This window comes from Platichthys flesus, chromosome 20, assembly GCF_949316205.1.
Source record: "Platichthys flesus chromosome 20, fPlaFle2.1, whole genome shotgun sequence".
NCBI classification, from domain to species: Eukaryota; Metazoa; Chordata; class Actinopteri; order Pleuronectiformes; family Pleuronectidae; genus Platichthys; species Platichthys flesus.
Window position 1 is genome coordinate 2,679,650 of NC_084964.1, and position 26,744 is coordinate 2,706,393.

At 43.0% G+C, this 26,744-nt stretch overlaps 1 protein-coding gene across 1 annotated transcript; it reads left to right on the forward strand.

Moving 5' to 3' along the window:
- Positions 1-6,003: 6,003 nt before the first annotated feature.
- On the forward strand, positions 6,004-10,148 carry LOC133931918 (cytochrome P450 26A1). Its single transcript, XM_062378882.1, has 7 exons — positions 6,004-6,698; positions 7,028-7,252; positions 7,766-8,047; positions 8,257-8,406; positions 8,500-8,634; positions 9,079-9,225; positions 9,360-10,148. Exons 1-7 carry the CDS (start codon positions 6,510-6,512, stop codon positions 9,696-9,698), a joined length of 1,467 nt encoding a protein of 488 aa, XP_062234866.1. The 5' UTR covers positions 6,004-6,509; the 3' UTR covers positions 9,699-10,148.
- The last annotated feature ends 16,596 nt before the right edge of the window (positions 10,149-26,744 follow it).

Below are 26,744 nucleotides of genomic sequence, written 5' to 3' on the forward strand. Positions count from 1 at the left end.
CTTGATTACGGATCCCGACTTCATTATATCTGATGAAACATTGCATATCTATAGTGATGAATAGAATATAGTCTGGAGAAGACCCCACTCTGTGACTCAGAATGTTCTGTATCTAGCTGAAAACCATGGATTGTTGGTTTAACTGTTATTATTAAGCAGCTAGTGAACGTCATTTGTTTTTCACTCTCTCCTGTAAAGTCCTTCAGAGTTCCACAATGTGAGACAGAGAGACTGTGACATCGGGAGACAAACTGTGAGTGACCTGGTGTTGAACCAGGAGCCTGACACTCCCTCTGACCTCCTTCCGCTGGGAATGCACCTCAGATTTGCACCTCAAACTACAAAACGCAGGAGTCACGCAGACCAGTTAGCATAAAGTGTGTTGTAAATCAGCATAAATGTAGTCCTGCTCGCCGATTTGAAGAATTCTTCCACAAGAGTCATGACAGTGACCGGAGGCAGTTGTAACATTTCTGACATTTTCTGCCATAATTTCCCAACAAGGACACTTAGTGGGATGCGTCCAAATGTATTATTAAAGCTGCATGGTTAGGATTAAACTGACTTACATTCTTGTATTCCTTTAAGTGCACAGTTAAGGATCAAGCACACAGAACAAGATTCACGTTCATTCAGTCATTTTTGAGTCTGCCTCCTGAAATCCAGTCAAAGGTAAGACCGAAGCTCTTTATAAAGCACGTTTCATACAAAGGACATTCAAAGTGCTGTACCGAAAGCAAAATAATATAATTTTAGAAATAAAAATGTTAAGTCACTTAGAAATAGAATATAAAATGGATACAAAGTATATATATATATATATATATATATATATATACACACAGCATTACAAGGTCAGTGTTAGAGGTGGAAATTATTAGGTAAATGTTTAAAGAAAGTAAAATATTCCAATAAACACGCTGCCTTTAGCACTGATTTGGTCTCCACCACCTCCTGAGGGAAACATCTGCTAAATGCTCCACCATGTTCACCAGCTGCTCTCTGACCATCTCCGTGTTTGTTGCTGAGCAGGTGGAGCACAGTTTCTTTTTACAGCTGTTTGGCAGTGACAAAGCTATGAGAGCGGTGACAGTGAATCAGTACAGCTAAGTTCTGGTCCGGACAGGACAACAATGAGCAGAAAGATGCGAAAAGAATAGTGAAAAGCTGAGACAAAGTAGAAACACCACCCTGTTTGTCCCATCCCTTCCTCCCCAAGCCGCAGTAAGTGTTACCCTCCACCCAGAGCTTCACCTGCATCTTACTAGCCTTCAGTCATGAGCTGCTTTCAGACATGGACTGGACTCATGTCCGTATTTTTTCTGGAGGAGGTGCATGTGAACGCAATTGTCAGAGTGAGACGCTCCACAGTCTCTGCGGACTTTCTCCACCTTGCATCCTATTTAATGTCCAAAGAAAATCCAGGAGAATCTGATAAAAACTTCAGGGGATCGATCTCCTTCTGGATTGACAGTGAGCGAGTGCAGGGGGCGGTTTTGACGACAGGTGCAAAAATGGAAAAAGTTAAAAGAAAACAAATATCTCCCAGTGAAAAAGCATTGACATACAAATAGAAGACACTGAAAAAGGTGATAAGAGCTTACGACGGTGTCAGTGCATTGTCTAGAAAATCATGTGATCTCCGCATCAGAGTTAATATGTCACTTCCTGCTTCTGTCTGCTGCACCCGGCTGCTCCACCTCTGGCCGGAATAATGAGGAGGATTTGATTCTGTTGTGAACACATCAGTGTAGAGAACTTCCCGATGTGTTGTGCGTGTGAAAGGTAAACTGAGGGTAAACTCTCCGGATGTTACCTGCAGGTAACATCTTCTGGAACTAACACTAGCTCAAAGTCTTGTGCCCAAGGAGTAAAAGACCAGAGGACGAACCTCACGCTGATTAAAAGCTGTGAGCACCCACTCTGATTGGTTAGAAAATAAAGAAAAAATAACTGAGTCAATTGAGTCTTTCAATGTGACCAGGATGCCTTCAGGTTCACGCTGCAAAAACTGGCAACATAGGACCCCAATAATTAGAGCTGTCCGTTTGTGATTGGATCACCACAGATGCATTTTAATGCATAGTATAAACAGTGCCTGAGCACTGAGAGTTTATGGTTTCACAAAACTCAAACTACCAATAAGACTAATAACAGGTCAACAAGTGCCCAAAGTGCCCAAACGGCTGCTACAAAGTTAACAGGAGTTTGTAGCTGTCAGTCAAAGCCAATTTGTCCACACACACATGGTCCAGCAGGTCGTGGGAGGGTGCACAGGCTTCAAGCTGCACTTCACAAGAAAGAGACATTGGTTTCATTTAACGTTTATGTTGTATTTTCTTTACAGGAGCCTGTTTGCCATCAAATTTAAAGTAGAACCCCCAAAAAACATTGGAGTGGCCCTGCATTGCCACAGTCTTACAGCACAGAGAAAAGTCATGATGTAGACAGGAGTCAGACATTATTCAATCATTTAAAAAGGGAGCAACCTACCAGTTAATGTCTCTGCAGCATCCCCCTACCTCACCCAACCTCTCCCTATCTTTGACGGCCAGTGAACTTGATTGCGCCATGGAGTTCACCAAGATGTCAGGGTCACAGGCAGGTCAGCCAGTGTGCGAGCTGGGGGAGGAGGCAGAGAACAAACGCGTGCACGCACAGCGCTTGTTTAGCGCTTGTGCTGACTGCGCGCTCGTGTGTCTCAGTGTGGAGCTTTGGAACAGAGCCATGCTACCTGCAGCTTCCATCATCACCATAACACAGATGAAAGTCAATATCAACCAATATTTGGTAGAGGAAATAAAGAACAGCTACTCTCACCTATTAATTTAAAGGTTAAAAGAAACAATTCTCAGTTTTTCACAATTATTAATTATTTTAGAGTCTTATTTATGAATATATATATATATATATTTGTATACAATTTCAATACCTGACCATTCATATTGTACTTTTGGTAGCCACATTTTTCTCTAATTGTGTTAACAGGGCAGGCCCTTATGGTTTTGTGACCTGCATTGTTTAATGAAGAAGATTTAAAGAATTTACATGTGGACCAGACTATTGGCACATATCCTTATGCTGCAGCTCATTAGCCGGTGTTGTAACGGGGCCAGCAGTGTTTCCAAAAGTCTCTGGATACATCCACAATTCTACGTCTGTGATTGGAAACTAAAACATATCCACACAAGCCTTTTGGCTGTGTATCAGTTTTAATCCCTGCCAACAATAACAGGCCTGAAAACACAAATCAGGAATTGTCCCAGATTACAGAGAAAATACAGAATTTTACTGCACAACAGCTGTTAGCAAAAAACAACAGGGTCAACAACGTTTGTAATTGCTCCACGTTGTTTTCTACACTGGTAACTCAGGCTACTGCTGTTTGTGTTCTTCCGGAAGGGGTTTATTTGATAGTGGCCTGACGAATCAGTGAAAGTTATGTCATGACCGAAATAGCCCAATCAGCAAGCGGTTGTGAGTGACTATGTCATTGTTTCCACCCATTTTACCTGTCCTGAAAAACACGCACCCACTGGGTATCAAGCTAAAATGAACCAGTAGCATATAAAAAGTCTGTTCTATAGACTCCGGAGTAGTGTGGCTAACAGGTGTATCCATAGCAGATAGTAGTTTGGATGGGCTAAAAAACTTGAGGTGTTGATGCCAGACATAAATAGAAACAGTGATGTATTAAGACTGAACCCATTAGTGTGACGTGGCCTTTGAAAGGGCCAAAGACCCTCCTGTGGACCCAACTGGCTGCAGTGTCCATTAGCTCACTCAATAATCAGCTGAATGAACATGCGGGAACCATGTTCTATCATTTGATTTCTGTTAGACTGTAGGATACATGGGTGGAGAGGATGTTATTAATGAAGTTGATATTGTTGGTGCTTGATAAGAGTTCATGTAGTGAGATGGTTCATCCAAATATTTTGATGTTTCCAGTCTGTAATATTTGGACCTGGAAATTAGTACTTGGACCAGGTTAAAAAAAAAATTGAATTAAATGCTACCGTTATGCTCCGTTATGTGGACATAAACATGAGTGTGGACATATAAACAGGCAGGAAACATTCTCTACACTTGAACTTCGCTTCAGCCACTCCTCCTTCCCCCTGCTTTATCGCACCTGAACTGCAGAATCCTGTTTCACACATTCACACTGGGATGAGAAAAACTCACCAGCTACAGCATGACCAGCTGGAAACCCATTCACCCTGAACATGCATCACCCACTGCTCTTGGCCTGAAAACACAGTAAACAAGGGAATGTACACTACTGCTGCCATCAACACAGTGATCCCTAAGAATCATAAAGCACCCCACGTTTTCGAACGTACTCAGTCATCACATTAAACGACTAACTAGAAGGTTAGAGTAAAAAAGAATGTCTCTTGTTGATAAAGCCAAGAGTTATATATATATTGTTATTTTAAACACGTGCAACAGTTGGTTGTTCTATCATCTTTTTACAGCAGACAGTAAGGCATATTTGTTTGGAATAGAAGTTCCAAGGACATCCCTCTGAAAACAGAATTCTAATTCACATAAATGTATTGTATCAAAACATATTATGTTTTTATTAGTAATTGATTATATTGTTAGTTCCGGAAGTTTATCCTCATCAGCAAAGTGTACACTCATTACAGCATTACTGCTTTTTCAGTGAAATTAAGGTCTACTTGCTGTTTTCAAGACTGGGTTACAGACTGGGAGAAGCCCTGGGGCCTCTGGAGCTCCCGGTTTACAGTTTGTCGGATGGTTTTTAATTTAACTGAAACATTGTTTGTGTATAGACACACCATGAAAGTATTCTCTGGACTAACATAATAGATGCAGGGCCAAGTGATATCCAATCTGAGAAATACTCCACATGTTGCACAGAGTGAAAGAAAAGGTGGGGGTCATGAGGGGCCTTTTGGCTAATCTTTGCCCCAGGGCCCCGTAGCATCTAAATGTGGCTGTGTTTTTTCTAATTCTTCTTACCGCTGAATAAATTTCGGGTAGAGATGAACTGAATTGTTTATTATTTACTGGCTTTCCATCAGCAATCATTTAGCGAAGAATTAGTATCAGCTTAAAAACCGACAATAAATCAAATCCCTGGAGGCGGCTACAGAGAATGTGTCCTCTGGTTAAAATAACGTTATATCGGAGCCAAAATGGGAAATCAGATTATATGTCCAGGTTTTTTTGTGCGACTGTAATAGTGATAGTTTTCGTTCCTTCCCACCAGGGTGAACCTCAGGGCAGCCTCTCAGTCAGCCAGAACAGAGGGATCCATCTGCGTAATGTGTCGCAGTAAAAGCAGTAGCCAGGCTGTCTCACTGCGCCCCGGCTCACACACACCCTGACGTTATGGCCGGTCATAAAAACAGTCCAAACGCGGGGTGAGGATGTGGTGAACGGCCGATGAGCCTCTGCTCCGTGTTTACTTTTCATGCGCTGGAGCCGGAGATGACCTTGCGTGCCCGTGCGCCTATGTGTGCGCCCGTCCCTCCGGCTGCCTGTGCTGACCCAGGTTTGAACTCGCTGAGAGAGAGATAGAGAGATCATTTGTATCTCGCGCGAACACACACACACACACACACACACACACACACACACACACACACACACACACACACACACACACACACACACACACACACACACACACACACACACACACACACACACACACACACACACACACACACACACACACACACACACACACAGAGGTTAAAGTCTTCCAGATTAGGAAGAGGTCGGATGTGAAAGTGGTCAGATAGAAGCCTTGTCACTCAGAGGACAGGTCCGCTTCACTCCGCAGTTAATCATCTTTCACTCGTATGCCTCCTGGTGTTGGCAACACCCTCATGTTGGAGTAGTCCCAGCTGGTTCAAGTGTCAGTCAGGCAATATCATAAAAATAAATAAACACGTGAAAATAAAACGCAGCTAAACTCTGAATAGAACCACTGGGGGCCGCAGGAGACGGATTAAGAGGATCTCCAGCCTCTTCTCCTTTTCCTGAAGCAGCTGAAAATGCGCTGCGTAAAGCGCTTTGCTCTTGAATGCAGGCCGCCCTGCAGGCATGATTCCTGAGCCTGCCAGCGGCCTTAAGCCAAGGTAATGAGTGTGTAAACTAGCTGCCGCGTCGCCAACAAAGGCGTCTTGGGACGTGCAGCCATTGTCTCGGAGGGAATCGGCACCTTTTCTCAGTGAAATCCGCTGCGGATTGTCTGCGTGCAACAGGAGGTAGGGATTAAAAGATGCGGCCCTTGGAACAAATGGCCGAGGCAAGTCAGTCGGTACAGGCCGGAGGCGGAGCCGAGCGACACCCACAATTAAAGATGAACTTTGAGTGAACTAATTTATCTGAGGGAGGAGAAGGTAACGGGCTGCCCGCAGTCCCGGCCGCCTATAAAAGCGCTGGATGAGCAGCCCGGAGCTTCAGTAGCTGACAGCGCTTCACCTGAGCTCCTCGGACCACGACACGCTGCCTGACACCCACTCACCATGGCTATGAGCGCGCTGCTGGCCACCTTGCTGTGCACCATCGTGCTGCCCGTCCTGCTCTTCCTGGTGGCGGTGAAGCTGTGGGAGGTTTACATGATCCGAGGCAGAGATCCGAGCTGCTCCAGCCCGCTTCCGCCCGGATCTATGGGCTTACCTTTCATTGGAGAGACGCTGCAGCTCATCCTCCAGGTAATTGCACGACCCAGACGCATCTGTCTCAAGGGGACTTTTCACGGCTGCTCCACACACAGAGGGATTTAACACCGTACATGTTCCATTTCCGTTTCCACCAGCTCTTTATATGAATGAAATGCACCTTTTTAAATTAACTCCATCCAACTCTAATTAATGTTAAAGATCTTGAAATGTGTGTTTGTAAAATATTTTAGTTTAAAAGATGTACATACTTTAAATTCTTCTCGTTTTGCCTGTCCTTTCCATTTCTGCTGTGTGTTGCCACCAGTCTGCAGGCGTATTCCACTGTTTGTTTAATGCTCTTGGTGTGTGTGTTCTTGCAGAGGAGAAAGTTCCTGCGGATGAAGCGGCAGAAGTACGGTTACATCTACCGCACACATCTCTTCGGAAACCCCACGGTGCGCGTCACCGGAGCGGATAACGTCAAGCAGATTTTGCTGGGGGAGCACAAGCTCGTGTCTGTACAGTGGCCCGCGTCTGTGCGCACCATCCTGGGCCCGGACACACTGTCAAATGTGCACGGAGCCCTGCACAGGAGCAAGAAAAAGGTACGTCCCGATTCTGTTTGAAAGTCTGCAGAAAGTCTGTGAAACGTCAGTGTCCTCATGAACATGGCCCGGTCTGTGCCACTGCAGTCTTATTAAAGAAAATAGTAGATTTAAGTGCATGACGTTCAGTGAGGAGAAAATATCTATATTACATCCACACTCTACAGCTTGTTGTATTATAGGTACTGCATCTGATATTAATCAGAGACCAAATGAGGATGTTCACAAGAAACCTCTTATTTTCAAATCAAATAAAAAGATCTGCTCTGTAGCTCTTTGAACTTGTTTTCACTGGCACTTTACAGGATTTTTTCCCCCAACTTTCTTAAAGTAGTGGTTAATCATTCAAATAATTATCTTTAAAGACTGCACTACACACAGATTACCTGATAGGATTTTTGCCATACACTAAGAAAATGAATATTCTGAGTTGTTGATTAAGCACATTGGCCAAGAGTAACTTTTTGTCATTAGAAATAAAATTTGGATGTTCACCTCTCTGCTCTTATCCAGGCCATCATGCGAGCCTTCTCCAGGGAAGCTCTGGAGCTCTACATCCCCGTCATCCAGGAGGAGGTGCAGGCTTCGGTGAAGGAGTGGCTGGCAAGGGACCCTTGCGTGCTGGTGTACCCCGAGATGAAGCGACTTATGTTCCGTATCTCCATGAGGATCCTGCTGGGATTTGAGCCAGAGCAGATCAAGACTGATGAGCATGAGCTGGTGGAAGCTTTCGAAGAAATGACCAAGAATCTTTTTTCTCTGCCTATCGAGGTGCCCTTCAGTGGACTGTACAGGGTAAGAGACGAACACCAATTGTCTTGTAGCTACGCCGCGTTTTCAATGCTTTAAAGTGGAGCTAAGGGATCCTAACTCGAAGGACCATACAAGTCATTTCGCATGATATTTAACAATGTTTAACACTCTAAAGCATCGGCTTCAAACACATGATATTCACTGGAGGGGTTTGCTTGACTCACGCTCTTGTCATCCTTCCTATTCTCCAGGGTCTGAAAGCGAGGAACTTCATCCACTCCAAGATAGAGGAGAACATCAAGAAGAAGGTGCAGGAGACAGACAGGGGGTGTAATCACACAGACGCTCTGCAGCAGCTTATCGACAGCAGCAAAAAGAGTGGAGAGCCGTTCAGCATGCAGGTAATGACTGGGTGATCACATTTGCCTCTATCCCGCTCATAAAGCCTTTGCCTAAGTTGGGGCCTAATGCAGTGTCTGCCTTTCTGATTCTAGGCCATTAAGGAGTCTGCTACAGAGCTGTTGTTCGGGGGGCATGAAACCACAGCCAGCACAGCCACCTCTCTGATCATGTTCCTGGGTCTGAACCCTGAAGTCGTGGACAGACTAAGGCAGGAACTAATGGAAAAGGTGAGTTATTTGCATAGCTTGAGCTCCATAAAGCCATAAATCAAGGCTGGTAGTTTTTTGGGGATGTCTCGTATGGCCTGTGCCTGCCATAGAGATCACTATTTCAAAGTAAAATAAATTGGTCATGTTTAACACTGATCAAGAAGGCAGGTCTTATCAACAGCACTGAGCATCTTGCATCAATGACATCAATGCCTTTATTTGTGCAACTTGCTTTGGTGTGTGATTTGAGTCACTGGATATCAAGTCTTGTCCGAGCTTGGACGGAGAGCTGGACTAGCCAGTGTGTCAACAGTCAACCAGTGGTAGTTTGATTCAACCAATGAGATTATATTAGTTGTTTAGATAAGCAAATCGGAAAATCAAGCTGAAATGACCAACCAGCACTATTGAATTCCCAACCATTCTTTTTTAATATGCTCCTTTTTGTGTCATTGTGTTCAGGAGGAGCAGGGGATGGACTTCCAGAATCTGAACATCGAGTCCTTGGAGCAGTTAAAATACACCGACTGTGTCCTTAAAGAGACTCTGAGGATCAACCCTCCTGTCCCCGGGGGCTTCAGAGTGGCCCTCAAGACCTTTGAACTCAATGTACGTTAACAGAGAAGTTTGTTTGATTGGCAGATTGATGTGCACTGTTCATGCAACCCTAAGGGTCCCACAAGCATTTGACTGGATGTGTCCAAACAAGCTGCTCACACATTCTTTTCTCCTCACCACTTCAGGGTTATCAAATCCCCAAGGGCTGGAACGTCATCTACAGTATCTGTGACACCCATGAGGTGGCAGAGATCTTCCCCAACAAGGACGCATTCCAGCCAGAGCGCTTCATGACCAAATTCTCAGCCGACTCCTCCAGGTTCCAGTACATCCCGTTCGGAGGCGGCTCCAGAATGTGTGTGGGCAAGGAATTTGCCAAAGTCCTGTTGAAGATCTTCCTGGTGGAAGTGGTCACACAGTGTCACTGGACTCTTTTAAATGGGCTGCCCACCATGAAAACAGGACCAACTGTCTATCCTGTGGACAATCTGCCAACCAAGTTTACCAGCTATGTACAAAATTAATCTGCGACTACAAGGGGCTGTTTCCTAAAAGTGGTGTGAAATATGAGGTGTGTATGTTTTTACTTCCAAATCCAAAGGTTTTGGAAGCACTCAGGTGTTCTTAGGAAACAAAGGCTGCATTTTGACCTGAAGAGAGAAGAGGTTCTATTGGATTTGTGTCGTTGTGGTCAAATGGCGTTAACTGTATATACTGTATATGAATTGAGAATGTATTTTATATGATAGTGTTAATTTTGAATTTGTATATATTCATTTTTTGAACATGAACAAACTAAACAAGAGGCACTATACACAAACATGGAACACTTAAATCAACTCAGAGGTGTATCTATAGGAGTATGTACATATACAATGTAGAGACTGTTTATATAACTTCTTATCCCACCTTATTTAAATGACCTGTGTTAGATTGTATCAGCTTTTTATTTAATAAAACTGTTTTGCAATGAATCTTGATTATAACCTTTATTTTAAACTAGATAGAATAAAGTTAAATGTGTGGAAAATCTATTGGAATGCCCCTCCCGAGAGCAGCCTCTCTCTCATCTCATCTGAGATCCGATCACGGTACGCAGGCGTCAACATTCTTTTAGCCGTGTGATCACATCTGTGTCCTTGGCCACATTGAAAACCGCCTATTCACCTGATACCTCCTGACCACAACCGATTCCTGATGGACCCGTAAGATCTTAACACTTCTCAGTGTGTCACATACATTGATATAGTTGTGTCCACCACAGCAGTAGTAACATTGACTGGCATATATTATTTTCCTATTTCTTTTTTCAAATTAGTAAAAATCGTATTCAATGGTTGAGTTCTGAACAGTGCATTGATTTGCTGAACCCCTCCTGGCTCCACCCTTACTCTGTCATACCAGCAGGTACAGTTGACCACAGGCATATCAGTCAGGCTGGCTAAAACCAACATCATTTGTTCTCCAACAACAGAAATGATATACGTGTTTATTAGCATATACATCTGGGGAGTGAGGTCCAATCACACCATCACATCCTAAAGCCAGGTCTGAATGGAGAAACACAAAAACACTTCAGGAAATTTTGTTTAGCAGTGAGATTGTGTTTGGAGCTTGAGTCAATGTTCACTGATGACAGTAATGTACTAAACTGGGTGGGTTTCAGAAACACACACACATTTCATTAACTTTATCGAATCAATACGTTGTGAGAGGAAAAGGAAAATAAAAGACAAATCTAAAATGCATCAGACAGGCTAATGACCCTGGCAGATGAGCAGAGAGGGTGAAACTGAGTTCAAACTGTTCAGCTCAGTTTCAGGACACCCCCCCCCCCCCCCCCCCCATTGGAAAAGTGACAACCAGAAAATGGATCGTTGTTATATGTGATTTACCAAAGTTAATCTTTAGGATCACGCCATTTAAACTATTTTTATTTCGCCACCTTGTAATGAGAAGAGGAGTGGAGCTCATTCGTACAAAGTTTCATTTGAGACTAGAAATCCCCTCCTAAATTTGTATGCGTCTGCCACCCAACGCAGTTTCAGTTATATCCGTTGGTTTCCAGATTCATCATGACCTTTACCTGTGATCTCTGGTCTAAATTTGAACCAATTCCATACTGATATATTTGATGCAACCTGATGATCAACAGGCCAAGAGTATCTTTTGTGAGGCCACTGTGACCTTGACCAAGATAATCCTTGAGTCCAAGTGAGTGTTGTGTCAGATGTATTTAAATTACTGATGAATGTTCCTGACATATATATCACATTCATAAGAACAAGAAGTCCAGGTGGCCTTGAACTTTGAATGTTTGTACCAATTTATATTTGTGATTATGTGTCAACAGGAATGGGATGAACAAGACAACCCTAAAACATAATACTTATATATATTATACCTATTCTTTTTGTATACCATATCTGCCTATATACGTATAAACAGCCTGATCTGCACATAGGTGCAGTTTAGACTGATTAGACCTACTTATGCCACTGCACTTTACTCAATGACATTTCTATACAAAAAATATTTCTGTAGTGAAAGGTGTACATTATGTACATATTCTGTATTTTTTTTATTTAAAATGTTATTTTGTGCTCTCTTGTCTACCTCCTTCTGAACCCTCCTAGTTTTTATCTTATCTTATCCTAACTCCCCACTCCAGCCAGCACCCCTGAAGCAGTGTCTTTATCCACCCAGCACTTCTGTGGAATATCTGAAGCTCGGGCGCGGCTTCTTGGAATACAGTTGGTGAGCACAGGTTTTGGTCTGCACACAGGCACAGGCAACGTCACTGTGATGCCAAAACCTCAGGAATCTGGATACAGTCACTGCACCTGCTCTTACTTACCAGAATATATAGTTCCAGCATGTAACACACACCTAAATCACACATTTTCATTTTTACATTTGTTCATTCTCTAATTACACAAATTAGGAAAGACTAGAAAAAACTGTGTGCTGGATAATATCCCTCTCTGCTTGGAGGTTAGAGCTGATCTTTGGCATTTAAAAACTGTATACCACCCATGTTCCTTACAATGACCCTGCACTAGATTACCTGGTTATAACAAAAACTCATTGTGGATGTTTTTTGGTGCTGTCAGTCTCAGCTGCAGAATGAAACACTTTCACTGCTTGATTTGCAAGACATTAGTCTTCACTTAGGTGGCCAAATAAAAGCCTCCAGGCTGATGGTGGCCTAACTGGCAGATGTGCCTTTTTCACATGTTGTTTCTCTCTCTCTCTGGTGCCACTCTGATTTAAACCCAGCCTCCCTCCACTCCTCACCGACTTCTTAGCATTGTACTGTTGTCCATGCTCATTGTTTATTACTGTGCTACTTGCAATTATTGGATCCACAAATGCTGAACTGTTGTACTTATTGTTAGTCACAGTGGCTCAGAGTTTCAGTTTAATGGCCAGATTGTTATACTAAATTGTAGCTGACACCTTTATGTCCAGCCATCCTATCCACGCTGGTTCAGCCCTCGAACGATGTGAATGAACTTTTCTGAACTTTGCCTCCTGTCCTTCCTCTAAAGAACCGTCTGCTTCCCTCCATTGTTCCCCATCACCCAGTGGAGACCAAACTTACCACGGCCAAGGCCATTTTTGTCTACATTCATGACCATTGTAGTGAATTTACAACACAGTGTTGAAAGAGGTTTGAAACTAGCTTGCTTTCAATTAGATCCTCAGGCCTGAACACGGTTCAGAGTAAATCATTGTAATAGCTAGTGAAGTAGTGTTATTGAGGGCAGCGTGTTTATACACCGAACCACTTGTTGCCATGAACAGGAGAGGTGAGGGGGCGAGTCAAGAGATTGAAGATTCGATTTGAATTTGAAGATGATAATATCCTTGCAGAAATATCGTGTGCAATGGTCATCCAGTGTTTGACGACATTATTGCGTGTTATCTCTACATCTGCCTCTTTACACTACTACAGATATCCAGCACAGGAAAATATATTAAGTAAACACAGTTTGAAGAGCATTGATTCCATAACAGTAACGAGAGAAGGTAATATGAAGGTCATGCTGCATACCAAAATAAAACCAAAGAACGTAAACACAGCTCTGGCAAATTGGGCCCTATTATATAACAACAGCTGGTCAACAGCTGGAAATACAAATGTTTTTAAGTGAAGTTAATAAGTTGTGTGATGGGCTTTTTACAAATTTGCATAGACAAAAACTTCTTATGTCATATTTTTATTTTCTAAAGGCCTTTGTTCACTGATAAGGGCCTAAACGTATGCGTGCATTAAACATATGGTAGAGGGGGCAAATAATCTTATCAAATGAAAGTCAGTGAGGTCAATTACGCACAGTAAGGATGCACTTTAATGTCAATGGGCATCTGTTTGGTTTGATGACCGAGTTTCACAGAGAGTCAATTGGCTTATAGCATCTGTGGTGAAAAAGTCAATGTAAGTCAATGAAAGTGTTAATTCCTCAAACTGCGTTTGCACAGCGTCTGCTGGCCCCTTGGCCCCTGCTGTGGAGCTGTATGCGTGCCCAGTAAGAGATGCTAATGATATCGTTAGCATGGTTGTTAGTGGCTCACTGTGATTATTCATAATTTGAGAGAGCGTTGACAAGTTCAGCAGGTCAGATAGAGGTGAGCACTCTGGGAGAGCTTCTTATTGCATCAGCATTTCTTTATCACACTATCTCTGATCAAGGTTCGACAACTACTGTTTGTTGTGGTAATGGTGAAATGCATTCGGAAGGTTCTCTGCACAGACTTGTTCATAACAGAAAATCCTCTGTGTTGTTCAGATGACCTGCATATCACATCCTCTGCTGCAGTCACTGATGTCTGCAAATAAACAGGGAAAAGATAGGAAAGCGAAACCAGATTAAGGTTGTTTTGTAAAATGTTGAGCATTTTATCTGATTTGATGAGAACACTGGCTCTGTGTTTTCCCTGCGCAACAAAGTGAAATTCATTCTTTAATTGTGTAAATACAGGGGGTGAATTTCATCTACAGATAATGATTATGTTTGTAGTGGCTAATTTCAACTTTTTGAGATCAGCAACGCCTCTTGTTTGTGGACCACACTGCCGGCCAGTGCGACCACACAGAGTTTTCTGAGTGGGCAGCCCCAAATCACGGACTCCAGTGGTACAGAGGTAATGATGCATCAGTCACTGAATGTGTGCTTCTTCTACAGCAGACAGACAATCACTGTCGAGACTGATTCTGGTTTGTTGAACGTTTGTATAAATACAGAGGCTGTATTTTGTCTGCAGATAATGCTACTGTTTGTGGTGGCTGATTCCAACTATTGGAGATCAGTGGTTCACCTTGACAATGCCTGTGCATGAATGTGGGGGGGTGGAGCCTCTGAATGAGCAGTGAAGGAAGGGGTGTATTTGTTTTCAAATATCCAATGTTGAAAGAGTTACCCTACCGTTAAGCCTGAAACATGCTTCTGCGACTGCGTCTGCGTCTTTTCACGCCGCTGTGGCGCAAGACTCGTTTTCATTCATGCTTCCCCAACCGTTGCGCGTCTTACAAAGCAATTCTGCACCAGAACACTAGGCGGAGTAATGCTTTTTGTCGAAGACGACCTTAGAGACGCCTTCTTTCTTCTTCGTCGATTGTTTATTTACATAGCCACTGCGTCTCCTCGTAGCCTTTAGTGACAGGTTATACAAGTGATCATACTATCGGATATCTTCTGCCAAGTGCTCTTCTATTTGGTCCATATTCGTTCTTCTAAATCTTCCGTGATTTCTGCCGGTATTATGGGGCATGAAACCGGAAATGCAGCTCCAGAAGGGATGTAGAGCAGACCAATCACAGGGCTGCGGGCTGAGTGAGCTTGCGGAGCTTTGCCGTAAATTTTAGAAAAGGGGGTCGAACCCGTCAGCACGTAAGGAGGGATACATAAGCACGTAAGGGACCCGGAAGGGCTCTTGCGCTTACGGGCTCGTGAAAACGCAGAAGCATGTTTCAGGCTTTAGTTGTGCTTAGTTGCAGATAACTTGGACAAAACTATTTGACTGTCAGAGCCTCTGGAATCTTCAAGTCACGTCTCATTTACTCTCTGTCAGACACCAGGGCCATTAAGGGACACCCGAAGGGGAAAGGTGTTTACATGAGCTGCTCTCAGTCTGCACTGAACTCCAGACATTCAGTTTCAGCCCCCTAGTAAAAAGTCCACAGAATGTCCACAGGAGTCAGTGTGAGAGCACAACAGCAGATCCCTCTGCAGGACTCACCATAAGCAACTGGGCGTGTTTTTATAAAAACTAAAAATATCTATAAAAAATGTCTAAGGACCTTCTGCTTATGGGCTGACATCGGTTTCAATGAGCTATAAATAATCTCGGCAGAAGTTTAAATTTGTTACATCCTGCCTCTGGCTGCTGTACCACTCCTCGCCTGAACACTCCAGAGATTCCTGTGTTCTAAAAGCTTCTTAGAGGAGAATCTCCCACTGCGTTGATCAGGTGTGAAAGTCAACCTCCAAGAAAGAAATGCTGGGCCCAAGTCTGTGGACATTCTCTCGGGTTTATATCTGAAAACGGCTTTATAGTCACTTTCAAATTCACATACACTCAAACACAGATACATGTAAGAATGAGCTTACCTTTGCAAAGGCTGCTCCCCTTTTTCACAGCTCACCCCAACCGGTCGAGGAAGATGGCCGCCCACACTGAATTTGATTCTGCTAGAGCAGTCATTCCAAAAGTGCAGGTGAGCCTTAAACGCCTCAAATGTGCATTTCTTCTCCTTGATTTCCTTGTTGTGGTCTGTTATACAAACAATGTGTTTAACAATCCACTATTTGCACTTCATGTTTTTAACATTTGTTGCTTTACAAGTTGTTAAGAATAAATGAGGATGTTTTGGGATTTTCCCACGTTCGTATACAATTATTTTGGCTATAAACAAAATAATATGTATGGTAATTACATTACATGTCATTTAGCTGACGCTTTTGTCCAAAGCGACTTACATTTTTAGTACACTCAACATTTATGAGGGGCCATTTATGGGTTCAGTATCTTGCCAAGGACACTTCGGCATGCAGATGGGGAAGAGTGGGGATTGAACTGGCAACCTTCATGTTGGAGAACGCCCACTCTATCCCCTAGGCCCCGGCGCCCCACATGATTGTGGTTCTAGTCCTGTTTGTGGATAATATAGTTGTGATCAAAGGTGTGGGTGGGCCGCACAAATTTTTAGTTTTCAATTTGGTCCACGGCATCCGTCAATTTGGGAATGGCTGTGCCTGAGGTTCTTTCCAGTTAATGAGGGACTTGTTTCTCTCCACACTCACCAAAGTGCTGCTCATTGTGGGAACTGTAAGGATTCTCCATCTTTATTTAAGGTCTTGACCTTCTATGTAAAGTGCCTTGAGATAATGTATATTATGATTCGGCGCTGTACAAATAAAATTGAATTGAATTGAATTGAACTCAAAAAACGGTAATGTTTGACAAGTGTAATTAGATTATGGCTTATATTTTGTCTTGGATTCCATAGTTACGTTTAGATAAAATGTGTAAAATATGGAAAGGTTTAAATTGATGGACCTTGCTTCAAACTAACCAGAACTAGTGCTGTTGACTAATGAACAGCTTGTCTGACATTCAAGATTTTTTTATGTTAAATGTAATCTAAACATGTGCTATACCTGGGCTCCACAATGGCCAGTTGCCTTTACATTCAATCAAGCTGCACCAAATTGCTCAAAGTCCTATAATTCACCTAAATATGCCTGTTTTATCCCCTTACATTATTATCTGGGAATTTGGTTTAAACGTCCAAAAACAAACATTGCTAAGGTAAATAGTATATTCATTGGTACTGAGCAGGGACAGTTTGTGCTGCTAAAGGGATATTGGAGCAGGGGGTGCCGTTCTGATTCAGTGTGTCCATTTCAGCTGCTATGGAGGATTTCACCGTTCACAGTTGAACATAAAACATCTGACAGCTTGAGAACACCCTCTGTCTACCTGTCAACTAAATAGCACAAGTGGAGATGAAGGACAACGGGGAAAAGGAATGGAAAAGATTAGCTAAAGAATATGTCATCTCTGTGCTTCCGTGTTAGATTTGGATGGATGGTGAAAACCAAAAGTTGTAACCAAAACCAAATGTTGTAATGTCACAAAAAGCTGTTGGACACAGCTCCTCAAAGTATGGTATGAATGAACTTCTGACACACTTGAGATAGTCACAGGCAAAACCAGGAAACGGGTGAAACTAGGTATTGCCATTTATTATTTTCAGTTAAGCTTGTGTCTTTTTCTCCCAGCATCCATCCTATATCTGATTGAAGACAGTGGTCCAGGTGCCTGCACTTCTCACTTGGGAGGGAATGCATGAGTGACTTAAGAATATGTGTAAAATGTGTGTGTGAATGGTTGAATGTGTGTATAAATGCAGATCAAGGTTATTCTCTCAGATGATGCAGCTTGTCACAGAAGACAAATAAAATGTAGCCCTAACTATAACCCCATATTGTACTGTTTGAGTTATATAAGGGTTTTCCCAATAACAGGTAATAAAACATGCTCGTATTCATAATTCTAGCATACAAACGCAATGTGCCCATCATTATCACTGATATCATAAGTTTATATTTATCTATACATCTGCCAGCATTAAACTTTCCATAAAAACCCTCCAGGTTAGGAGTTGTCACAGATATGAGAACAGTAACCAAGATATCAAGGGCTTGTTTTCCTGGTACTGTTAATGTGCGTTTAACAGACCACAGTGGTTGTCACCTGATTGGCACTGTTGCTTCACAGTAAGAAGGCTGCTGTGTGTGCCTCTCCTCACACACACACAGGTTATGTTCCTTGGCGACTCTAAATTGAGTGTAAATGGTTGTTTGTCCCAACATGTCAGCCCTCATGGCTGGTGACCTGACTATGGTACAGAAAGAAACCCACAGGTCAGGTGTCATTACAGATAGAAGTATAATGACCCAGATAGCAGTTTTTTTGTCTTTTCCTGGTACTGTTGAAGGAGGAGTACACTGCTACTTGAACACTATCTTAGTTAAAGTAACTTTATCTACATCTTGAGAAGTGATGGATTTCCCAATAGGTTACACTTTTGTGTTGTTGCGTTGTTGCGCTGTTTTCAGACATGAACTGTGGAGAATGTCCTTACAGTTGGGTCCAGAGGTTGCCTTTCACAAATATGAACACCTCTTTGTCACCCAGAGATAAAAGAGGTTATTACTAGGTCTGACTTTGAGTGACCTCTGCTCTATACTCTATCTGATACAGGAAGTTGAAATATGGACACCATCACATTCAGAAGACAGGTTCAGGGCAGTTGAGGCGTAAAGACGTAGACAGTGGTGTTTATGGTGACACAGTGATGTGGCTCTAAGGCGGTTCACTTTGGTACAAAATGGGTGTATACGTCTCTGGCACTACGTTACATTGGCCTACAGGTAGCTAGTAGTTACCGCATACACAAAATGCCTAAGACTAAATTATCTAAAGTGACCATATTTAAAGCAAAAGGATTCCGATACCAGGATGTGCAAAAAATGTCTGAGCAATAGCCCAGAACTGGGAAGTCCTGGCAGCAGCAGCTTGCAGGGTTGGTGTTGATGTGCACATTGTTATTAGTGATCTGTAAACTGCCAGAAGGAGATGAAGGAAGGGAGGAACATGACAAAGTTATCACCTGGTGATGCACTGGATGCATTTGAAAGTAGTGGATGCTCCTTGTATGACTCTTTGTGTGACCTCATGACAAACACGTCAGTGTGGGCGAGGGAAGAGAGTTGATGATAAGTTCAGAGTATTTTACTGTATAAAGCGCTAAAACTATGTTTGTTGAGTTTTCAACCTAATACAAAAGTACAAAGAACATAACAATATAAAAAAGATAATAAATATATATAAAATGCTGTATGCACATTTACAAAATCCATTATTTTCACAATGGGGCACAATGACACAGTAAAGGCTAATGATGCAAAACACAAGTTTATACTAAATATATGTCAAATCAATGTGTAGAGCACTGACTGTTGTATTCTGATTTGGGAATTGAAAAGCTTATTTTGTAAATCACAGCAGTAAAAGGCAAAAATACCTTTTTAAGTCCAAATCATGAAGCCTGTGAAGTTGCACGCTTCTAGTAGTAAAGAAATAAATCATGTACAGAAATGAAATTCTTTGATGCATCAAATTGTAGCCCTCTGAATCTGAATCAAATCGAATTGTGAGGTGCTTAGAGATTCCCACCCCTAGTTGGTTTCAAGTAAGGACCCTGAACATGAACTGCATACATGGTCATTTTCTAAAAGAGCACGTCTGCTAATTTTAAGATCCACAACGGGCATCATGTTAACATTCTCCCTCTGTTTCAGGCTGAAAGAAAGGCTGAGGAAGGATTAGAGGACAGAGCAGGTGAGGAGGTGAGGAGGTCATGAGGGTCACGTCACTGAACTTTTACAAGGATTCCCCACTTTCATGAGCCTGGGGAGCAATCAAACATCTAAAAGACAATAAAGAGGAAATAAAAGACACAAACAAAACTTTTCCTCCAGTGATGTTAATAACCCCAACACGTCATTTACATCCAAATACCACACCTTGCCCAATAAGCACTGATTGCCCAGAGTAGACTCTCTGATGTCTCGGAGACACACACACAAACACATATGAGCGCACACACACACACACACATAGGCATGCTAAATTGGACAGCACAAATCGAATAAATAAATTGTTAAGTATATATTTACACTACAGATCAGTAATCCTTCCTTGCATGTACACATGTACATTGACAGACAGACACCCACTTCAGATTATCTAATGGTGTGGAAGGGTGCCATGGAGAGGCCAAAGGATCTAACAGGTCTATGCCACATCTCAGAAACCATTAGTCCTTTGATGAGAGAGAAAGAAAGAAAAAGGCTATTGTCTTGGGGCAGACGCCAATATAGCTGTTAAATTAAACTGACAGGAACGACAGAAAACCCCTCTTGCTCTCTCTCTCTCTCACACACACACACACACACACACACACACATTCAGGGGTCACATATGGCCACATTCTTTTAGTTGGTTATGGGCCATATTGAACACCTGCCTCCTCAGCTGACATCCTTTGACCCTCTATCAATCAATCAATCAAATTTTATTTGTATAGCCCATATTCACAAATTACAATTCATCTCATAGGGCTTTAACAGGGTGTGACATCCTCTGTCCTTAACCCTCAGCAAGAGTAAGGAAAAACTACAAAAAACCCTTTTAACAGGGTAAAAATATGTAGAAACCTCAGAGAGAGCCACATGTGAGGGATCCCTCTCCCAGGACGGACAGAAGTGCAATAGATGCCACGTGCAGGAGAACATCATCAATAATCAAAGTCTCTAGCAGCATTGATGAAGCACAGTCCATGCTCAGCAACCATCTAGACCACGATCCACCATCCAGACCAGACGCCACTTCAGTCCTCAGTCACCGTCCACCGCCGCCCACCAGGAGGACCCATCACAAGCCACCACTGCGGTCCTGGTCCACCGCCCGTGCCCAATGCCAACGCGACACAGGGTCCGCCACCAGCACCACGATCAGCCCACATGACTCAGAATCCGCCACACTGGATCCAACACCGCGACCCCCGGTGCGCGATCCACAAACCGTAATCCATGGTGCGGCCACAGAGGCCCTGGATCTGCGGGTGATAAAGCAAAGGGATTCCGGGGAAGGGAATCCCTTTCATACTGATCCAAAAGTATTTTTTAACACTTGTCAGTGTTTCTCATACGTTCATGTATTTTGGTTTGGATCATCCATGACTCGTGTTAATGCCAGATTTGACCAGAGCCTTTACATGAGTTATTTTTTTATGACTAAGCATCTGTGTAAACTGTTATCTTGTTCTTGTTTCATTTCTAGTGATAAAATAATAATGTAATATAATGATCTATGTGTGGGATGAAACCAACTGAGAGATGTGATTATCTCCAGGAACATGTTTCCAGCATCGGAGAAAAGAAAAAGGCCTCACCGCTCTTCCCAAAAGTCAGATTACGCTACACATCTGAGCTCTCCGGTCCCATCTCTGTTAACCATGTAAAATGAGTCCCTTTATATATGGTATTTATGGAAGATACATAAATTACATATAAACACATATTTGTGAGGCTGAATATATTCAGAAATGGACGATGTCACAACTAAGTTGAAGTAGAGTCATCTCTACGTTGTACAGTCTGGCCACAGCTCCAGTGAATCACATCGGTGTCTGTATAGAGATCGAGGATGCAGAAAGTTTGATCACAACAAAGTCGTTTCTGTGGTGGGGGGATGTGTGAAGGGGATCAGACACATCATGAAACAAAGAAAAAGAGAAGGTTGAAAAGAAGACAGGGAGGGAAAGACAGAGTAGGCGTGAAAGAATGCCTAGTTCTGGAATGCATTCAGAGGTTACCATCCAAGCCCTTTCCACAAAGAGCAGCACTTAGCTTCATGTACTGAGGCTGTAAGAGCCGGCTGGTGACAGACAGAGCGCGTTAAGGTGGAGAGCAAGTCTGGTGTAAGCTTACAGTTCAACCAAGGTGCATCAGTTAAATGAATTAACTGCTTAAAGGAGGGATCTCCAAATATTCTTTCATTTGGAGATCCATACTTTAAGCTGTAATCTCATTTGTTACTGATGTACAATTACATATAACATTTTATTAGTGGGTTTGTATTTTGTTGTTGCGTGTTCGTTTATCCTAAATATGAGAAAAGCCGAATTCGGTTTGGTTCAAGCAAGTATTGATTTAGAAAGCAATGAAGGGACTGAAAGCTGACCACCAGTGGTCACTAGAGGCACATTCTGATGTCAGGTGTGAACGGCTTCAACTGGATCTACACACACTTTGCACCTGAATCCAGGATAATGGGTAAAAGCCGGACTTCTGTTTGGCATGCTGCCATGTCCACACAAACACACACACACACACATACACACACACACACACACACACACACACACACACACACACACACACACACACACACACACACACACTCACTCACTCACTCACTCACTCACGTATACATGCAAAGCCAACCACCCACACCCACAAATGCACATTTTGAGCAAACTCATCTATCATCCAGTTTCACTTTATGTTGGTTCTGTGTATTCCCATGATCCGTCACAGTCTGAATGTTTATTTTACTATCAGCCATCTTTCATTGTCACGTTCAAAGGATTATCTGGTCTTCTGTGTAGAGTGATGCATTTCAGAGAGAGAGAGAGAGGAACAGAAAAGGCAAGAGCTGGAAGAAGAGTTTTGTTGTAATGTTCTAGACAACTGAAAAAAGGACAATTAGCATGAGAGAAATAACACAACAACCATTTACTGCTTCTAATCCCATGGTTTATTTTACACATAATGGTAACTATTCTCACAGCAGCAGTTATAGTACAGTTAGTTATAATGTTAAATAGGCTTGTATATAAATATACACAAACATCTTTTTAATGCAATATTCATGGTATACTTGTTGGGTTCCTGCTGCCGAGTCCTGCTTGATCAGCTGCCACCATGGAAATCCTCCATCAGTTTGGTGCATTTAGCTTCATCAAGAACCAACACTTTTCTTTTTTTAATTCTTTATTCTTTCTTTGCTGAGTTGGTTCTGCTACACAAACCTGATGGAAAGTAAACTGCGATTAGAGCCTTTAAAGGCTGTGATCCATGCGTGAAGAAGAAATTGTCACCATTTACTTTAATTGTACTGGATATGGCTGCAACACTGAAAGTGTTCTTTGGACCAAAGTACTTCACCCACCCCTATATCGGTGGTGAGTAGAGAGAGTATTTTGCATTTTTGGTTGAACTATCCCTTTTAGCCCCCCCCCCCCCCCCCCCCCTTGTATACTGTCAGTATACTCTCCACTGGTTTGGCCGGGAATGTATTGTTTTGTTAGAGAGTCTTCCTGAATGTCCCGATGGCCAACCCACCCCTGCTGCCACACCAAGGGATATTCCTGTCACGTATACAGCTTTGACATCGAAGTCACGCGATGTTATTGCATAAAATATGAATACATTAATATTTTAACCTAGGCCACAGTGGCCTCAAAGGCATGGATAAACCTTTAAAGGCTTAAATAATACATTCTGCTGCAGCCAACATGCCTTCTCGATATCCTTCTTCAATTATTATTATTAAAGTTGGATAAAGGGACAAGCTTTGTGTTAAGTTGAATTGTATTGTAAGTCTTCATGCGATGTGACAACAGCACAAGCAAACGTCAGCTATGATAAGATCACAACTTCCAATATTCATTTGCATCTGTACACAAAAGATGAATGAAGGAAATTAGATAATACTCTCATCAAGGGAAGACATTTTTTGTGTACAATGTGAACAACTGCAGATGAATTATAATGCACCGACCATGCACCTACTGTACAGTTGTACGCTCTGCATGTTACACACACAGGGATGTGCAGTGGTAATGAAGTATTTCGCTGAATATGACAAAACGTGACATGATGTTTGTTGTCCTTGGAGCAACAGAACAACAGGAAATGAGGAAGTCCAGTTTTCCATCAGCTAGAAGAGAAGACATGTGATCATGCAACATAATACATCAGAGGCTTAAAGATTTTTGAGAAATATAAAAATAAAGCTATTGTCACCATCATTACAACATTTTGCTTCATTATGATTATTTCAATAAAGAAAATATGGTTACTTATGTACTCATCATATGTATGTCTCTATACACTTCATTCACATTAACTGTATATAATTTGTAAAAACACTTTGTCTGTATCACCTGAATGCACTCCGATCATTTTATCATCCAGTATTTATCTATGTTCTTACAATCAGTTGTCAGAGCCGTTATCCTGTTCACCGTCCTTTTACAGACATGTTCCCTCTTCTTTCCTTGTTTTGACTTGTTGTTTGACAAGTTTCTTGATTGATTGATTGACACTTTTCTAGTCTTGATGACGGCAGTGATTAACAGTACAGTTTTGCCATTCAGCCATTTAAACACATCGATGAAGTCTATGTGTACAGCAAATAGGGAGACCAAGCTTGAGCCACGACCTTCTGATACATCGAGACTGGACTGTTACATCGAGACTGGACTATTGTAATTCATTATTATCAGGCTCCAGCAGTAAGTCGTTAAAGACTCTACAGCTTGTCCAAAATGCCGCAGCACGTGTCCTGACAAGAACAAAGAGAAGAGAGCACATTTCTCAAGTATTAGCATCGCTACACTGGCTTCCAGTTAAATCTAGAATAGAATTTAAAATTCTCCTCCTCACCTTCAAGGCCCTTATTAATATAGCGCCTTTTTATTTTTAAGAGCTGTTAGTACCTTATAAACCCACTAGAGCACTCCGCTCCCAGAATTCAAACCTACTTGTCGTCCCTAAAGTCTCTAAAAGTAGAGTAGGAGCCAGAGCTTTTAGCCATCAAGCCCCTCCGCTGTGGAATAATGTATCACTTTCAGTTCGGGAGGCAGAAACCATCTTTTCATTTAAGAGTAGGCTCAAAACCTTCCTTTTTGATAAAGCTTATAGTTAGAGCTAATTAGTGCGCCAGAATGTAACTTGTTCTATTTTATGACACATGATATACGGAGCTTCTCTTTCCAGCTTCTCCTTCCTCTTCTCCATCCCTATCCCCCTTCCTCAGAATCCCTTTGCTTTATCACCCGCAGATCCAGGGCCTCTGTGGCCGCACCATGGATTGCGGTTTGTGGATCGCGCACCGGGGGTTGCAGTGTTGGATCCAGTGTGGCGGATTCTGAGTCATGTGGGCTGATCGTGGTGCTGGTGGCTGACCCTGTGTCGCGTTGGCATTGGGCATGGGCGGTGGACAAGGACCGCGGTGGTGGCTCGTGAAGGGTCCTGGGGCCTCATGTACTAAGGTTGCGTACGCAGAAAAACGTGGCGTACGTCCTTTTCCACGCTCACGTTCAGATGTACAAAACGTGAAATGACCGTAAAAATGTGCGGTCCCAACGCCAGCTCCAGAGCTGTCGTACGCACGTTTCTACAGCTATTGTTCCTTTGGCGACACTTAGAGGTGACGCTGGGAAACTGGGAAAAAAGGTGAAAACAATGACTCATCAGAGTGATTTGCAATCAGAGACACACTAATGAACAATTAACACACCTTGCAATTATATGGGTGGCTATAAAAGCATGCGCAATGGATGAAGAAAATTGTTTTAACAATGGCTGTGTTAGCGTTGTTAGAGGACATCGCAAATGGTCACATCCGAAGGGAACGTATATTTAGGGAACGCGAGGACTTACTCACAAATGATGACGATTGGCTCATGAGCCGATTTCGTTTCCCCAGGCCAGTATTACTGGAGCTGTGCGCAGAGCTGCGGCCGGCCCTAGAGCGCCACACAGCCAGGAGCCAGGGGTTGTCCGTGCCCACACAGGTGCTGACCACGCTGGGGTTCCTGGCAACAGGGACCTTCCAGCGGGAGCTGGCCGATCGGTCAGGAGTGTGCCAGTCCACCCTGAGCCGAGCCATGCCAGCTGTGTGGGACGGAATCATCCGAATGTCATCCAGGTACATCAAATTCCCATACAATGCTGTTGAACAGGCCCATATTAAAGCGCAATTTGCAGCAACAGCCGGTTTCCCTAATGTAATCGGAGCTGTTGACTGCACACATATTGCCATAAAAGCGCCATCACAGGATGAATTTTTTTTACGTTAACAGGAAACACTTTCATTCTATCAATGTCCAAGTGATATGTGATGCGCAAATGCAGCTCCTTAACATCGTGGCAAGGTGGCCTGGTTCAACGCACGATTCATTCATTCTGACCAACAGCATGGTTGGGAACAGACTGGAGGCTGGCACTGTACGCGATGGGTGGCTTCTGGGTGAGTAAATGCTTTATTCGTGTAATTGTCCCGTATGTATAAACCAGCGTAATGCACATCTGGGGCTTGTGCACATCCAAATATCATGTTTCTCTGACGTGTTCAGTATTCACGTCAGTAAAAGCTGGCGTAAAGTTAGAAATGTCGCCCGCGGTGCACTTCTGCATTCATTCATTGTGTGGTTTTTACGTTGTGTATTGTAAGCAGCCAATTGTATGACCAGTATAATTACAGCATTTATGAATTCAGCATATTTACCTTGGGGATGATCGGTGTCCCCTTCATGGGCTCCCACCACTCCGGTGAGAGCTGTGTCACCGATCAAAGCGGCCACTCTCAAATCGAAGGGGGAGAGTTCCCCCACTCCCGTCCCCCCACCTGTTGCGGTCACGCTTCGGCGATGGGCAGAAACCCTCCGCTTCACCTCCACCTTGAGGTCTGACCACTTTTTTATTTCAGAGTGTGTGCGCTGCTGAGACCCCACTGCATTGACGGCCTCGCAAACACGCTCCCACTCATTTGTCTTTTGTTTAGCATTTATCCCTGTTGACAGGGTACCAAATAACATATGCTTGCGCATTTCTACCTCGTGGAGCAAAATCTCGAGCTCGGACTCCGTGAAGTTGCGTTTTTTAACTCTGTTCATGGTGCCAGGTGATCGGATTAATAGGTGA

Bases quoted from the DNA above. Each gene is read 5' to 3' on its own strand.
- LOC133931918 (XM_062378882.1), top strand. From the start codon at position 6,510: ATGGCTATGAGCGCGCTGCTGGCCACCTTGCTGTGCACCATCGTGCTG. The intron at 8,407-8,499 runs GTAATGACTGGG...TTCTGATTCTAG, and splicing joins GAGAGCCGTTCAGCATGCAG to GCCATTAAGGAGTCTGCTAC. The intron at 9,226-9,359 runs GTACGTTAACAG...TCACCACTTCAG, and splicing joins TCAAGACCTTTGAACTCAAT to GGTTATCAAATCCCCAAGGG.